Below are 16,695 nucleotides of genomic sequence, written 5' to 3' on the forward strand. Positions count from 1 at the left end.
CAGGAGCCCAGAGCCTCTTCCTGGTCACCTGCACGGTTCAGGGTCCCAAGGCTTTGGGCCATGCTTGACTGCTTTCCCAAGTCACAAACATGGGAGCTAGGCCATCGAGATTAGACCCGGCACTCATATGGGATCCTAGCACATGCCAGGTGAGGACTTCAGCTGCTAGGCTACTGTGCCGGTCCCTATTTGTCAGTTTGATTGTGGTGATGATTTCATGGGCATATGCATTCATGAAAATTGAATGAAATGTACACTTTAAATGTGTGCAGTGTTCTGTAGATCAGCCAAAAAAAAAAAAAAAGGGAGAAAGAAAGAAAGAAAGAAAGAAAGAAAGAAAGAAAAGAAAGAAATGTTGCACTATTTAGAATTTACCACATCATGATTTCAAAATTTGTAATTGTCCAGAGTGGCTATTTGAGTTAAATGTTAAGTACTTTTCAAACATTATCTCCTTCCTTTCATACACAGGTTACATGAGTGCTACCCACATTAATGAAAGGAAGAAACTGAACACAGGCAGGTTAAACAATCCATTCAAAGTGATACAGCAGGGTTAAGCAGGGACAGAACTTCTCTAACTTAATCTAAAGTTGAGTGGTCTTAACCATTGGGCTATATGATCCACCCCATCAGGTACAAAGTACTCTCCTGGCTTCGCTGCAGTCTTATTTCCCATTGCTCCTTTACAAAGCATCTTACTTCCAGCCATATGATTCTTCTGCCAAGATGCGGAGATCAGCAAAAGGGCCATTTTAGGCCAATCCACTCTTATCTGCTAAGACCTGTTTCAAATCTGTTTACCTCCCTCCCCTCGGCCAGGGAATTCTCACTGTGGCCGTCACCTCATCCTGTAGGACAGTCGTTTGCATGTGTTTCCATCACCACAGAGCCCACAGGGGTTTCTGAGGACAGTGACTATTGTTTATGTTCCCTCTAAAGCTCAGCAAAGTAAACAGAACAACACAGGTCACCAAAGATATTTTTCGAATTGAGTTTAAAACAAAACAACCAGTGTGAATTTTAAATGTCATTATAAAAAAATGAATGAAGCCTCATTTTTCTAAGTATCAATATGCCTAGACATTACTATTATAAAAATAAAATTAGAAGAGAAAATGAAAAACAAAATTTCCCAGGACAATTTTCCTTTTACCAGAGTTTCAAAAATCACCTTGATAAGACTGGCAACTCTCTTCCATCCAAAAGCCCCAAGAAATGATATTTATCTAACACAGCAAGAAATCTTCTAGTCCTCTTACTATCCTTTTGTAATCATTACATTTTAATTACTCCCTCCACATTTTGAACTACTCTGTGTTGTTGAATGAGAGGGAAATCACGCAGGTTCTCTGAGAGCTGGGAGAAAACAGGGCAGGTGCTTGCATGGCAGTTAAGTTGCCTCTTAGGATGCCCACATCTCATTACTGGAGTACCTGTGGTTCAGGCACGGGCAGCTTTGTTTCCTGTTAATGCACAGTGCAAAGCAGATGGGTGCCACCCATGTGGAAAAACAGCGTGCAATTCTGGCCTTCCAACTTTGGCCTTCCCTAGTCCTGATGTTAGTGGGCACTGAGGGAGTGAACCCAGAGAGAGAGGATCCCTCTGTCTGCCTTTCCAATACAACGGCGGAGGAGGGAGGTCAATTAATTCCAAGCATGCGCATAGCATGATACAGGAATTACTTCTGTGATGTTCAAATAAAGTTTCTATAAAGGATACTATCTAATTTTGGAAGTGCATGTCATCACAATCATATCTCTACACTAATTAGGTTAAATTTATTTACAACTTTTGGTAAGTCCACATTCTACCAGAAGGAAATAAAGTTTGTTCTTGGATGCGTATCCTGCAGTCCAGCCACTCTCTTATGTCTTCTGAGAATCCTCAGTAGTGAATGCAATTTGCAAAAATGTGTCAGCCTCTGTATCTTGGCTCTGCAGAGCAGTTGAAGCCATAGCCTGCCACTCTCCTCTGTGGCATCATCACTCTAAGATGATGAAATTCAGATATCACCTTGACCACTTTAAAGCATCACCATCAAAATATTTTCATAAAATATTTGTAGAATGGGGCCCGGTGCAGGTGCCCAGAGGTTACTCCTCGCTTTGCATGTGCCAGGATCCCATATGGGAGCCAGTTTTTGTCCCAGCTGCTCCACTTCCCATCCAACTTTCTGCTTTCAGCCTAGGAAAGCAGTTGAGGATTGCCCAAAGCTTTGGGACCCACATGGGAAACCAGGAAGAAGTTCCAGGCTCCTGGCTCCTGGGTTAGCTGAGCTCTGGCCACTGTACCTACTTGGGGAGTGAACCAGTGGATGGAAGATCTTTCTCTCTGTCTCTTCTCCTCTCTGTAAATCTGACTTTAAAAATAAACAAATCTTTAAAAAAAATACTACAGTAGATTAAATGAGAAGCATTTTTCAAAAAGATTTATTCATTTTGGGGCCCAGTGTGGTAGCCTGGTGGCTGGGGTTCTCACCCTGCATGTACTAGGTTCCTGTGTGGACCTGGTTTGTGTCCTGGCTGTTCCACTTCCCGTCCAGCTCCCTACTTATGGCCCGAGAAGGCTGTGAAGGATGGCCCAGTGCTTTGGGACCCTGTACCCATGTGGGAGACCTGGAGGAGGCTCCTGGCTCCTGGCTCTGGATCGGCTCAGTTCTGGCCATTATGGCCACATAGGGAGTGAATCAACAGATGGAAAATCTTTCTCTCTGTGGATCTGCCTTTCTAATAAAAACAAATAAATAAATCTTTTTTCAAAAAAGAGCAAGCTAATTAAAAAATTACTCATTCTTATTGGGAAGACAGAAAGATTCTCCATCTGCTAGTTCATTGCCCAAATGGCTAAAACAGCCAGAACTGAGCCAATGCAAAATCAGGAGCCGGGAGCTTCTTCTGGGTCTCTCACATGGGTTGGTAGGGTTCCAAGGACTTGGACTATCCTCCACTGCTTTTCCAGGTCAAAGGAGGAAGGTGAATGGGAAGGGGAGCAGCCAAGACACAAACTGGTCCCCATATGGGAACCCAGAGCCTGCAAAGGGAGGATTGGTTAATTGAGCCATTACAACACTTCCCTTAGCTACAAATAGGTATACTGTGCTAAAGCTGAATCTGTATACATCTGCAAATATTGACTACCAAATGTGCGCCTCCATAATTCAGCTTTTTATGTGAATTTTAAACTAAAAGGCTGCATGGGTACTATGTCTGCTTCTTTCTTCTAAAGATTCGTTGTACTGGGCCAGGTGGAAACCATGAGCCTCTTCTGGGTCTCCCAGATAGGTGGCATTTGAGCCATCTGCTGCTACTTTTCCCAGGCACATTAGCAGGGAGCAGGATCAGAGGTGGGGCACATGGAACTCAAACCAGCCCCTAAATGGGATGCTGGCATTGCAGGGGGCAGCTTAATCCTTTATGCCACAGCATTAGCCTCAACAATTCCACTTTTTATGTAAACTTCCAGATGTCACATGCTCACCAAAAAACATGCAGAGGAATGCTCCGCATTATTACTCACAATAGCTGTCAGTTTAATTGCAAGGGCAGACATTGTGGTGGAAAGGGCAACTTCTGACCCAGCTCCCTCAGGCGCTTCATCTGGGAAATGCAGTGGAATACGGCCCAAGAGTTTTGGGCCCCTGCTACCCATGTTGGAGACCCAGATGAAGTTCCTGACCTTACAGTTGGCATGGAGTGGGCTGCCATTGAAGCCAACTTAGAAGTCAACCAGTAGATGAAAGATCTCACTATCTGTTACTCTTCCAAAATACATAACCAAATCTTTTAAAAAGAGTAAGCTGCGGGGGGCCCAGCGCAGTGGCACAAGTGGTTAAGTCCTCGCCTTGCATGCCTGGGATCCCATATGGGCGCCGGTTCTAATCCCGGCAGCCCCGCTTCCCTTCCAGCTCCCTGCCTGTGGCCCGGGAAAGCAGTCGAGGACAGCCGAAAGCCTTGGGACCCTGCACCCATGTGGGAGACCCGGAAGAGGCTCCTGGCTTCGGATCGGCATAGCATCGGCCGTTGCGCTCACTTGGGGAGTGGAACATTGAATGGAAGATCTTCCTCTCTGTCTCTCATCTCTGTATATCTGCCTTTCCAATAAAAAATAAATAAATAAATAAATAAATAAATAAATAAAGAGTAAGCTGCAGGGCCCGGCAGTGTGGCCTAGCGGCTAAAGTCCTCGCCCTGAATGCACCGGATACCATATGGACACCGGTTCTAATCCTGAAAGCTCCACTTCCCATCCAGCTCCCCACCTGTGGTCTGGGAAGGCAGTCGAGGACAACCCAAAGCCTTGGGACCCTGCACCCATGTGGGAGACATGGAGGAGGAGGTCCGGCAGAGGCTCCTGGCTTCGGATCGGCACAGCACCGGCCATTGAGCTCACTTGGGGAGTGAATCATCAGATGGAAGATCTTCCTCTCTGTCTCTCCTCCTCTGTGTATATCTGCCTTTCCAATAAAAATAAATAAATCTAAAAAAAAAAAAAAGAGTAAACTGCAGGCAATTCAATACTATGGAATACTATACAGCAGTAACAACTATATAAAACAAAAACGATTATCACAAAATGTTAAATGAAGGACACAGAATAAAGGAACACACATTGTATGACTCTATTTCTATGAAGCCCCAAAAGAGGCAAAGCAAAAACAAACAAACAAACAAACAAACAAACAAAAACCCTGTCTTGAGTCCCCTATGAGGCAATGAAAGTGAGCAGGAGGGCCCGAGGAGCTCTGCAGTTCTGGTGATTTCCCATCCTGATCTATCTTCACGGCAGTGTCCCTGCTGTGAAAACTCAGTGAACTTAGGATTCATGCACTTATTGCATGATTCAATAAAAAATTAAATTGCAAGCCATCAAAACAAATGCCCTTGTTGTATAGGAAATTGAAAGGGGAGAAAAAGAAAAAATAAGAATATAAGGCAAAACTGTTAAACAGGACAAAAAAGAGATTCAATCTTTTGCATGAGAACAAAGAGGTCACAGTTCATGCTCGTCATGTGAGGAGCCCGAGAGGCCCAGCGGGGAAGAGCCGCGTGACAGCTGCCAGCGCGGGGTGAAGAGGAGGCCATTCCAACAGGACGCAGCCGAGGGCCGGAGGCAACACCAGAAATGAAGCAAACCCCAAGGGACATCTAGTAACCCCCACACAAATGTCTTTCATATTTCACAAGTTTATGAAGGTGACAGCATTTTCTTCTCCCAAAGACTGATTGGCTTAGAAAGTCAATATTTCTTAAACCTGAACATAAAATACAAGTATAGCATTTTTATTCCGTGATTATGATTCAGGGAAGTTTCACAAAGCCTTGGCCAGAATAACTTAGCTGCTTCTCAATTATCCACTGTAAAGTGGATAGGGATGCGGATAACAGATGCATTTTGCCACCATCAATTTTAACTGTTTGCTGCCCATCAAGTTCTTTCCACAAATAGACCAGGACCAATTTTTGGTTACATTTCACTATCAGTACCAAGGATAGTAACTCAGCTAAGGGCCAAAAGATTTTTAGGAAGGAAAAACAGGCTCTCTTCACAATGTACTGTGTATTTCTGATAGAGATCAATTTTATCAATTTTATACATGAGGATTTTTGTTAGTCTAGACTCAGGGTAAAAAGAGTACAAAGTAGAAGGTTGAAAGAAGTAATTCACTTGCCATGTCTATAACACATGTCCTAGGAAGCATAGTCAAATATAAATGGGAATCTGCTCTAACACCACAATCAATCAAGCCTCCCTAGCTCATTAAGCTATAAATCTAATTTCAGAATGAAAAATTAATACTTTTTAACTGTTTTAAAAAAGTTTGCTTTGGACACAGCAGAGTAGCCCAGTGGCTAAAAGGCCTTGCCTTGCATGCGCTTGGTTTCTATCCCAGCTGTTCTATTTCCCATCCAGCTCTCTGTTAGTGGCATGGGAAAGCAATAGAGGACAGCCCAAAGCCTTGGCACCTTACACCCACGAGGGAGACCCCTGAGGAAGCTCCTGGCTCAGCTCTGGTCATTGTGGCCAGTTAGGGAGAGAACCAGTGGATAGAAGATCTTTCTCTGTCTTTCCTCTCTGTAATCAGATTTTACAATTAAAAAAATTTGTTTTTATTTAAAGGTAGATTTTTACACAGAGAGGAGAGACAGAGTGCTCTTTTATCTGCTAGTTCACTGCCCAAACTGCTGCAATGGGCAGAGCTGATCAGAAGCTAGGGGATTCTTCCAGGTCTCCCCGATGGATATAGAAGCCGAAAGCCTCAGGCCATCCTTCACTGCTTCCCCAAATCATATGCAAAAAGTTGAATTGTACGTGAAACAGCTGTGACATGAACTGGAGTCCATATGAGATGCTAGGGCGTGCAGGCAGACAATGACCTGAAATGCCACAATGCTGGCCCCAGAAATAAATTTTTTAAGCTTTTTTTTTTTTAAAGATTTGTTTATTAGAAAGCTAGATATACAGAGAAGAAGAGACACGTAGAGAAAGATCCTCCATCCACTGGTTCACTCCCAAGTGACCACAATGGCTAGAGCTGTGCTGATTCGAAGCCAGGAACCAGGAGCCTATTCTGGGTCTCCCACATGGGTGCAGGGTGCCAAGGCTTTGGGCGGTCCTCAACTGCTTTCCCGGGCCACAAGCAGGGAGCTGGATGGGAAGCAGGGCCTCCAGAATTAGAAATGGTACCCACATGGGGTCTCAGCACATGCAAAATGAGACTTTAGCCAGTAGAGGCTATCATGCCAGGTTCTGAATTTTTTAAAAAATATATTAATTAATTTATTTGAGTATCCCAGGAGAGAGGGAGAAATGGATCTTCCATTTGCTTGTTGACTCCCCAAATGGTGACAACAGTAGGGAGTGGGACAGGCCAAGCCAGGAGCCGAGAATTGCTTATGGGTCTCTTATACTGGTTGATGGGGCCCAAGTATTTGGGCCATCTTGTGCTACTTTTGCAAACGCGTTAGCAGAGAACTGGATTGCAAGCGGAGCACCCAGAACTTAAGCTGCTCAGACAGGATACTGACATTACAGGCTGTAACTTAATCAGCTGTACTGTAAGAAGTGGTCTCTGGTGAAACTTTTGAGGAAAAAAAAAAAACCTGAATATCACCAGTCACCAGTTTCAAAGAAGTAAAAAAAAAAAAAAAAAAAGATTTATTTATTTTTATCGATCTGCTGATTCACTCGCCAAGTGACCGAAACAGCTGGAACTGAGCTGCTTCTGGGTCTCCCACGTAGGTGCATGGTGGCAAGGCTTTGGGCTGTCCTCAACTACTTTCCCAGGCCACAAGCAGGGAGCTGGATGGGAAGCGGGGATGGGAAGCGGGGCTGCCAGGATGGGAACCGGAGCCTATATGGGATCCCAGATTATTCAAAGCGAGGACTCTAGCTGCTAGGCTACCATGCTGGGTCCAAAAGTAGCACTATTTTAAGAAGAGTACAAAATACTCAAAATAACTAGGCACTCAATTTTTATCCCATTAACCTAAAAAGTCATGAAATACAAGATTCTCTACCTGTTTTTCTACATTCCCTTAAATTAGATCACTCCTACAGTAGGAGAAGCAGAAGCCACAGTGTTGTGAGTCCAGTGGCTTCACTGGCGTGCGGAAGTGCTCAGTGTCATGCGAGTCCCTGTTGATTTGATTCAAAACTTTCTGGATTACTGAGCACCGGTTACAGATAAAGCAACATTCTAAGTACCACAGTGATCGATATTAGCTATTTCCTGCCTAGTAAACTTCAAACTAACTCTGCCAGTTTCTCTATCTGCAAACTAGAGATAATGACAGCAATTATCTCCAAAGTTGGTCTACACTAAATGGTAACAGCCCCTGGTGCCCATGTAAGTCCCAACCTAACGTTACCATGGTACCTATTAAATGATAACTCAATTCATTTAAACTTTGAGGAAAAAAAAAACAAGAACTAGACTAGGGGATTACAAGAATGAAGATATGGTCCCAGAACAAAACTTTAAGTATCCGGAGTAAAAATAAATAAAAGTGCCCTGGATATGTGAGCGGAACAAGAAGGATGAAAAATCAGCATTCTATTCTAAAGACCTGAGCTTAAGGGGAATAGAGTAGAAAATACTGAGCTTTAAGACTGACTGCCCTCTACCGGTCGACAAGCAGAACACATGACTAACAAGGTACTCTGGTTTATTTTACTGGCTTGAGTCCCACCCAAGCCATATTTATTTATAAAGTAGGAAATGTCAGAGCACCACAAATCCAGCAGTGCTATGACAAAACAGATCTATAACTTTTGGGGCTATTAAGTTACAGGTAAACTGAGACCGAGTTCTATCTTACCACTGCACTGAGCAGAATTGGGTAAATGAATGCATGAATATAAATGTCATCTAATTAAGTTTATTGTGACTCCTAAGCAGAAGATATAAGATTAACAATTAAAGATTGAGATGGTAAATGAAATTAAGGATTTCTAGAAAAATAATAGATGATATTGATTCGATATTAGTCAATAGGCTCTTTCATACAGCACTGGTAGGCAGGTGAACCAGTTTAATTTTAGGGAATGACAGCAAGTAATAAATGTTTCCTGAACAATGTAATAAAAAAAAAACATTGTCTGCTGGTTCACTCCACAAACAGCCTCAACTGCCAGAGAGTCTGAAAGCAGGAGCCTGAAACTCCAGCTGGGTCTTCCACATGGGTGGCAGGAACCTAAGTTTGTGGGCCATCTTCTGTTTTCCTGAACGCACTGGCTCAGAAGTGGCCCTCACAGGTGGCAGCTTCACCTCCTGTACCGCAACGCTGGCCTCTTGTTTTGGAATTCCAAACCAACAGGGACAAATGTAGTGACGCAGTGGGTTAAGCCTGCACTTGGGACAGCTGCACCACATATTGAGCGCTGATTCAATTGCCAGCTCCACAGCTTCTGATCTGGCTTCAAGCTCATGTAGCCCCTGGGAGGCAGGTAGTTAGCCTAAGTAGTCAGTCCTTTTAACACTCACATGGACGACTCAAATGATGTTCTAAGCTCCTGGATTCAGCCTGGCTCAATCTGGCTGTTGTGGACATTTGGGAAATTGATTAGCAATGGAAATAATTCTATCTCCCCTTCATTTCAAATAAACCCTTAAAAAGAAAAAAAAAAAAAAAGCAAAAAAAGGGGCTGTCATGATGGCTCAATTGGCCAATCCTCTACCTGCAAGTGCTGGCATCCCATATAAGCACCAGCTAATATCCCAGTTGCTCTACTTCCCTAGCTCCCTGCTTACGGGCCAGTTAATCAGTAGAGGATGGTCCAAAGTTTGGGACGCTGCACCCATATGGAAGACCCAAAAGAAGCTCCTAGCTTTGGACTGGCTCAGTTCTGGCCATGTGGCCATTTGGGGACAAGGGAACCTTTCTTTGTCTGTCTCTTCTTCTTCGCTCCTTAATCTGATATGCCTTGCAAAATAATAATAATCATAAAAGAAACATGGATAAAGGTATCCTCTTACTGGAAACTAAAATATATTCAACAGGGCCCAGTGTGGTAGCCTAGTGGCTACAGTCCTCTCCTTGAATGTACCAGGATTTCATATAGGCTCCGGTTCTAATCCTGGCAGCCCTGCTTCCCATCTAGCTCCTTGCTTGTGGCCTGGGAAAGCAGTCAAGGATAGGTCAAAGCCTTGGGACCCTGTACCCACACAGGAGATCTGGAAGAAGCTCCTGGCTTCAGATAGGCTCAGCTCCGGCCACTGCGACTGCTTGGAGAGTGAATCAACAGATGGAAGATCTTCCTCTCTGTTTCTTCTTCTCCATATATGTATCTGACTTTGTAATAAAAATAAATCTTAAATATATATATATACATACACATATATATATTCCACAACAGAAAGATGAATTATGTCATTGAAATATTCATTAACATGGATAATAAACTATATTAAGTAAAAACATAGGTTACCAAAATATGACTACAATCATGAATTTTTAAAAATCTGTGGATATAACTGGATGGATTTTAGCTTTCTTTTATGTCTTCTATAAGTCTTCTATAATAAATATACATTCATTTTTATGGAAGTAATTTTTTTTAAGAATTCACATTAACAGATGGGGAGAGCTAAAAGAAATCATACATCCGAGGAGATGCAAGGTTGTAAGTGATAGAAAAGGAAAGTAACCTGGGCAGAGATGACAAGGAGAGACCCACTAGAAATAAACAATAAAAGAATAAAAGATAAGAATGACTCCAAAGACTAAGCAGGAAAGGAAAAGGCAGGCTTCAGAGCTCCTGTTTAGGGCAACTGAACAGCTCATAGCAACAGGGTCAGTCTCTACTCAAGATCAGGTAAGGTGAATGAGGCCTTTAAAATCCAAACTTGTTGGTCAAGCACAGAGGCATAGTGGGTTGATCTTCTACCTACAAGGCACTGGCATGGGGATCCAGCATCCCATATGGGCACTGATTTGAGTCCCAGATGTTCTGCTTCCAATCCGGCTCACTGCTGGTAGCCTGGGAAAGCAGTGGAGGATGGCCCAAGGCCTTCTGGGAAGATCTGGAAGAAGCTCCTGGCTCCTAGTTTAGGAATGACTCAGTCTGGCCATTGTGACCATTTGTGGGAGTGAGGGGAGAAGCAAATGAATCAGGGGATGGAAGCGTGCTCTCTCTCTCTCTCTCTTTCTCTCCACCTTTGTAACTCAGCCTTTCAAAACAGTAAATAAATGTTCAAAATATTCAAAACCCCGATTTAGCTGTATCAATCCACTGGTTTTGTTTCTAGAGAACTCTAATACAATGTACATGATACATTAAACCACATGTTACAGAATTTTAAGGATTTCTGACTATAATAGCTCACAGTACAAATATAAAATTCTTGGGATATGTAAATTGCCTCCCAGTGTGGAAACTACTCCTCAAGATCTTTCATTTGAAGGAAATAATAGTAATATGCTCTTACAGAGGAAATGACGATTAGTGATATATGTGCTTGATTAAAGCAAACAGTGATTATTGCTTATGTATTTTGAAGAATATATATGTATATATAATTGTTAGAGTAACTAAATGAAATTTCCATTATTAAATCATTTTTAACTTAAAAACGGCAGGATTATATAGTTTAACAGATTCGAGGGAATTATCAGGAAGGATATCCAGGAAATTTAAAGAACTTTCATTATTACTCTAATTTGTACATTTTCAACATGATCATTAAGTAGCCATCTCTTCATAAACTATCTATAATCCTTGCTTTAAGCATTACTACACTGAAAGTATGTAGACAAAGGGTCCGGCCCTGAGTCACAGACATCAGTTTCAGTCCCAGCTGCTCCACTTCCAAACCACCTCCCTGCTCATGCGCCTGGGAAAGCAATGAAAGATGACTCAAGTGCTTGGGCCCCTGTAGCCATCCGGAAGACCCAGATGAAGCCCCTGGCTCCTGCTTTCAACGTGGACAAGCCCTGATAGTTGAGGTTATTTGGAAGTGAATCAAGATGGAACACCTCTCTTTCTCTGCTTCTGCCTTTCTCTCTCTGCAATTCTGCCTTTAAAGTGAACAAATTGATCATCTTTAAAAGAATGCAGACATACGAAAGGGGAGTTGCTCCTTCTCCACAAAGTAATAATCACTTATTGACTGAATAATCTACTGTCCTACAACACTCTTCTAGGAAGACTCTTCTTCATTTCAAAGAAAACTTAAAAGAACTGTGGCATTAGAGAGTTTAAAAGATTACCTATCAAGGTAAACTCATTTAAAATCTGATCTAAATAATACTTCCCAAAGAGCTCTGCTTTGACACTACAGAACCAGTCTTTAAGAAAGTGGTGTAGCTTTAAAGCAGTGGGGTTACAGAAAGTCAAGAAGTATTTTCTGACAGGTAGAGTCAAAGAAATGGGGTGAGCATTTGGTGCAGTAATTAAGATGTCACTTGGGTACCTGGGTCTGAGTTCCAGCCTGACTATGGGTTTCAGCTTTTGATTATTCCACATTCTGGGAGGCAATAGGTCATAGCTCAAGCATTTGGTTCCCTGTCATCCACATGGAGGCCTGGAATGAGTTCCCGACTAGCATCTTCAGCCTGGTCCAGCACCACATGTGGATCAGCTGGGAGCTGAACCAGAAGACAGGAGATATTTTTCTTTTTTCAAAAAGATTCTATTTGAGAGGCAGAATTACAGAGGGAGGGAGAGTCACACATCTCCCATTAGCTGGGTCCTTCCCAAAATGGCTGCAACACTCAGGAAGCACCCAAACAGGGTGTGGGCAATGCAGGTGGCAGCTATGCTGTGCCATAAAACTGGCTTGTTTTTCCCTTGTAAATAGAAGAGAGAGAGAACACAAGAGCATGAGAGGGAAGAAGGATGGGGGAGCAGGAAGTTGGGGGAGGAGAGGGAGAATATAGAAAAGGAAAAAAAAAAAAAAACCAACAAGAAACGGCCAACATGCTGTGCTTGAAAACACTACCATAGGTCTACTACTGTTATACACTCAAATGATTTATAGAAAGAAGAGTGGGGAAAATATTAAATCCATAAATCCCTAAGAGGAATCTTTTCTCAAGACGAAGCAGCTCCACCCTGCCTCCGGGTTTTTGCTCTCGTCTGGTATGAACACACGTCAATCATCTGAGTTCCGAGAGTTTTAGGACATAACTCCTTGGCAGCACCATCACTGCCTTTTCAGTACACTCCGACCTAGTGTCCCGCTTTTTTTTTTTTTTTTGCAATGAATAGAAGTTGTTGCTTTCCGGGACTGAACTAGCTGACTTTCACTTCCCAGAGATAGTACATCACAGAAGCACAGAAAAACAGGAGGGAGAGAAGAAATACTTGCTATCAGATTGGCATGGAGCAGAAAATTAGCTACCTACCACAAACATTTTCTTTAATGTGTTTTACTACTTTTATACAGATTCAGCACTGATTTATAGATAGCACTTTGTCAACTTAGTTCAGTTCATTCCGAAAAATGTGATTACGTCTTAAATAATCTTTAAAATTGTACAACGGGTAGAAAATAATGAATCTGCCTTTATCGGGAGAGATATGTAACCCAAAATAAGGCAGGCCCCTTCCAAGGACCAGGAGAACTACTTTATCTATGTCCTATGGCAACATACGTTCAAATAACAAGAAGGAAAACATGTAGGAGATTCTTGAGACTTTTTTCTCTTGAATAGCTTCATCATTTACATCTGTACCCTAATCTTGATTATTTGTGTGCAATCTTTCAAAAATCCTCTTGACCTCCCCACAGTATAATTCCAAATGGGAAAAACTATCTTTTTTCTTTTAGATTTATTTTTTTTTATTGCAAAAGTCAGATATATAGAGAGGAGGAGAGACAGAGAGGAAGTTCTTCTGGCTGATGATTCACTCGCCAAGTGACTGCAATGGACGGTGTTGTGCAGATCCGAAGCCAGGAGCCAGAAACTTTCTCCAGGTCTCCCACACTGGTGCAGGGTCCCAAGGTTTTGGGCCGTCCTTGACTGCTTCCCCAGGCCACAAACAGGGAGCTGGATGGGAAGTGGGCTGTCAGGATTAGAACCGGTGCCCATATGGGAGCCTGGCACGTTCAAGGTGAGGACTTTAGCCACTAGGTTAGCCACCATACTGGGTCCGGGAAAAACTATCTTAATGCTTTACATGACAAATTGGAGTCAGAAAAAAAGATAAACTGTCCCACTTAGTATAATAAATACTAGTAAGACCTTAAGTTTTATAAAGTTCTTAAATTTTATAATTTTTAATAATTTTGCCATATATATCTCAAATGTGCACATTATTTACATACACTTATATTTTTTTTCTTTAAAATGGACACTAATACCAGAGTCAAAGACTCATGAGTATCATCATAACCTGGGGAAAGAAGACTGTGTTGTCACTTATATTGTATGATTCAGTGCTACAGTAACAAATTTAATTCAAACAGATAAGGTTTCAAGCTCTCATCTATAAAGGATGAAGCAAATTCAAAGTAGAGATTTAGTTTCCAAAGTACAGAATACCTTTTTTATTAAGATTTTGTTTTTTTAAACTGGAAAGGCAGATATACGGAGAGAAGGAGAGACGGAGACAAAGATCTTCCATCTGCTGCTTCAGACCCCAAGTGGGTGCAATGGCCAGAGTTGAGCTTCTTCCAGGTCTCCCACGCAGATGTAGGGTTCCCAAGTTTTGGGCTGTCCTCATCTGCTTTCCCAGGCCATAAGCAGGGACCTGAGATGGGAAGTGGAGCAGCTGGGATACAAGCCAACACCCATTTGGGAACCCAGTGGACGTAAGGAAAGAGTTTAGCCACTAGGCTATTGCATCAATTTCCAAAGCACAGAGTTCTAAAAATAATCCCATACATCATTTTGTGTTATCCATGAGAAAATTAAGCAAGCGAATAAAGATTTTCTGACAATTCTGATGAATGCATTTCAACTTGAGACCTTTCTTTTAGAACAAAAGTGTTTTCAAAGTTAAAAACAGGACCTGAGTCAAACAGGCAGGGGTCAAATGGCTGGGCTGTGCGGGCTCATGTGGCCTGCGAGTCATTCCCACATGGATAGGGATCTTCTGGGGTGCTGCTGCCTGTGTTGCTTCCAAATCCTAGGTATCGGTCACCTGAGCCTCCCAGGAACCCCTGCCTTTATCAAATTTACTCTTGATCCCACTGATGGCCTCTGTCATCAGCAGGTCACCCACGCATTCATGTCCAGTTATCTTCAGATGCCTGAGGATCTCCAAACTCAGGGACCAGAGCCCATGGTTATGTGCTTTGATCTTGGTACACAAAATTGTATGTGGGACTACCATGTTCCCAAACTCTTGAGCAAAGGAGAGGAACATATTCAGGTGCATATGAAAGATAAGCCTGCCTACTCCAGTGAACCAAGAGGAGACCTCAACTACCCTTACAAAAGACAAAAAGAATCCAACAACTCCATTGGAACTGACTGGAAATTCTCCAGTTCATGAAATGGACCCACTATCTGAGTCAGGGAAAGGCAAGGTCTACATCCATAATCAGCAGAAAGTAGGTACAGAAGATGTGATGAATCTTCATTCTTCAGCAACACTTAAAAATCTCTGGGGGGGAGGGGGGGCCAGCAGCATGTGGCCTAGCGGCTAAAATCCTCACCTTGAACGCTCCGGAATCCCTAATCCCAGCAGCTCCACTTGCCATCCAGCTCCCTTCCTGTGGCCTGGGAAAGCATTCAAGGACGGCCCAAAGCTTTGGGACCCTGCACCCACGTGTGGGAGACCCTGAGGAGGTTCCTGGTTTCTAGCTTTGGGTCAGCGCAACACTGCCCGTTGCGGTCACTTGGGGAGTGAATCATTGGATGCAAGATCTTCCTCTCTGTCTCTCCTCCTCTCTGTATATCTGACTTTCCAATTGTTGGGGGTACTGACCATTTCCTGCCCTGTGATTTGGCCCTTTGCCCTGATTGGTGTGCCTTGGTTATCTTTAAGCTGATTGGACAAGATCGGAATAAAGTGCCTTGGAGACTCTCTCAAGTGTCAGGTGATTTCTTCCGCGGGACGGGAGTACCCCCGATACCAATAAATAAATAAATCTTAAAAAAATAAATCTCTGGGGGGCAGGGCACAGTAGCCTAGTAGTTAAAGTCCTCACTTTGTGTGTGCCAGGATCCTATATGGGCAGTGGTTCATGTCCCAGCTGCTTCAGTTCCTTTCCAGCTCCCTGCTTGTGTCCTGGGAAGGCAGTAGAGGATGGCCCAGTGTCTTGGGATCCTGCATCCATGTGGGAGAGCTTGAAGAAGTTCCTGGTTGCAGATCAATTCAGCTCTGGCCACTGCGGCCTTTGGGGAGTGACCAGTAGATGGAAAGTCTCTCTCTCTCTCTCTCCTTCTCTCTGTAGATCTGCCTTTCCAATAAAAAATTTTTAAAACGATATAAAAAAAAATAAATCTTAAGCAATCTTTTTGGGGGAATGATAGAGAATAAATAGGTAATTAGCTTGTGGTCATGAGTTGGAAGCCATTTAGCCCTACTCCATGTAATCCTATCTACCTATCTTTCAATCACAGTTCCCCTTCCCAGAGTATACCTGCCCTCACCTGGGATTGGAATCAGGTACACATTCCTCATTCTAGGCTCATAAGAAGCCTGGGCAATGAGAAAGGACACTTTTTCCAGTGGACACAGGATGGGAGGTTTCTATCATCTGTGGAACTTAGTATTAAACCAGAATATGTCAGTATAACAGGCTGTTCAGACTGGTTCTTCTGTAGATCCAGATCCTGTCCAACAAATCTGCATAAAATAGCCCAACATGCTTTGGGGGTTCAGTTCGAAACTTGTACTGGCTCCCTACTCCCTACGGGCCTGAGAAAAGCAGCAGCAGATGGCCCAAATACACGGTCGTCTGCCACCCACAGGGTAACTGCAGAATGTAGGGACAGGATCTGGATCTACAGAAGAACTGCTCTGACCAACTGGAAGAGATAAAGTGTCCTTCCCAATTGTTCAGACTACGCAGGAGCCTAGAATGCAAGTGCTTACCTGATACCAGTCCTGGGTACCTAGTTTGAGTCTGGCTATTCTGGTTCTGATCCAGCTATAAGCCAGTGTGTCTTCTGGCAAACAGCAGGTAATGGAACTCAGGGTTATGGTCTATCACTTACGTGGTAGAACCAGGTCGAGTACAGGTTCCTGAGTTAGGCTTAGCTCAGCTCTGTGGGCACTTGGGCAGTGAACCAGGATTTG

General features: G+C 43.1%; 1 protein-coding gene across 6 annotated transcripts in view; it reads right to left on the minus strand.

Moving 5' to 3' along the window:
- The window catches only part of TAF4B (TATA-box binding protein associated factor 4b), an 86,141-nt gene that overhangs the window by 1,566 nt on the left and 67,880 nt on the right, over window positions 1-16,695 (minus strand). For 2 of the 6 annotated variants that reach the window (XM_040984848.1, XM_040984846.1), the window contains exon 15: window positions 14,869-14,873. The exons of the other annotated variants lie outside the window; for them this stretch is intronic. In XM_040984848.1, coding sequence (XP_040840782.1) covers window positions 14,869-14,873 — 5 coding nt within the window. The remainder of the gene's footprint in view (window positions 1-14,868; window positions 14,874-16,695) is intronic. 6 annotated transcript variants of the gene reach the window in all.

This window comes from Ochotona curzoniae, unplaced genomic scaffold (assembly GCF_017591425.1).
Source record: "Ochotona curzoniae isolate NIBS_2020 unplaced genomic scaffold, NIBS_Ocur_1.0 contig_43, whole genome shotgun sequence".
Taxonomy (NCBI): Eukaryota; Metazoa; Chordata; class Mammalia; order Lagomorpha; family Ochotonidae; genus Ochotona; species Ochotona curzoniae.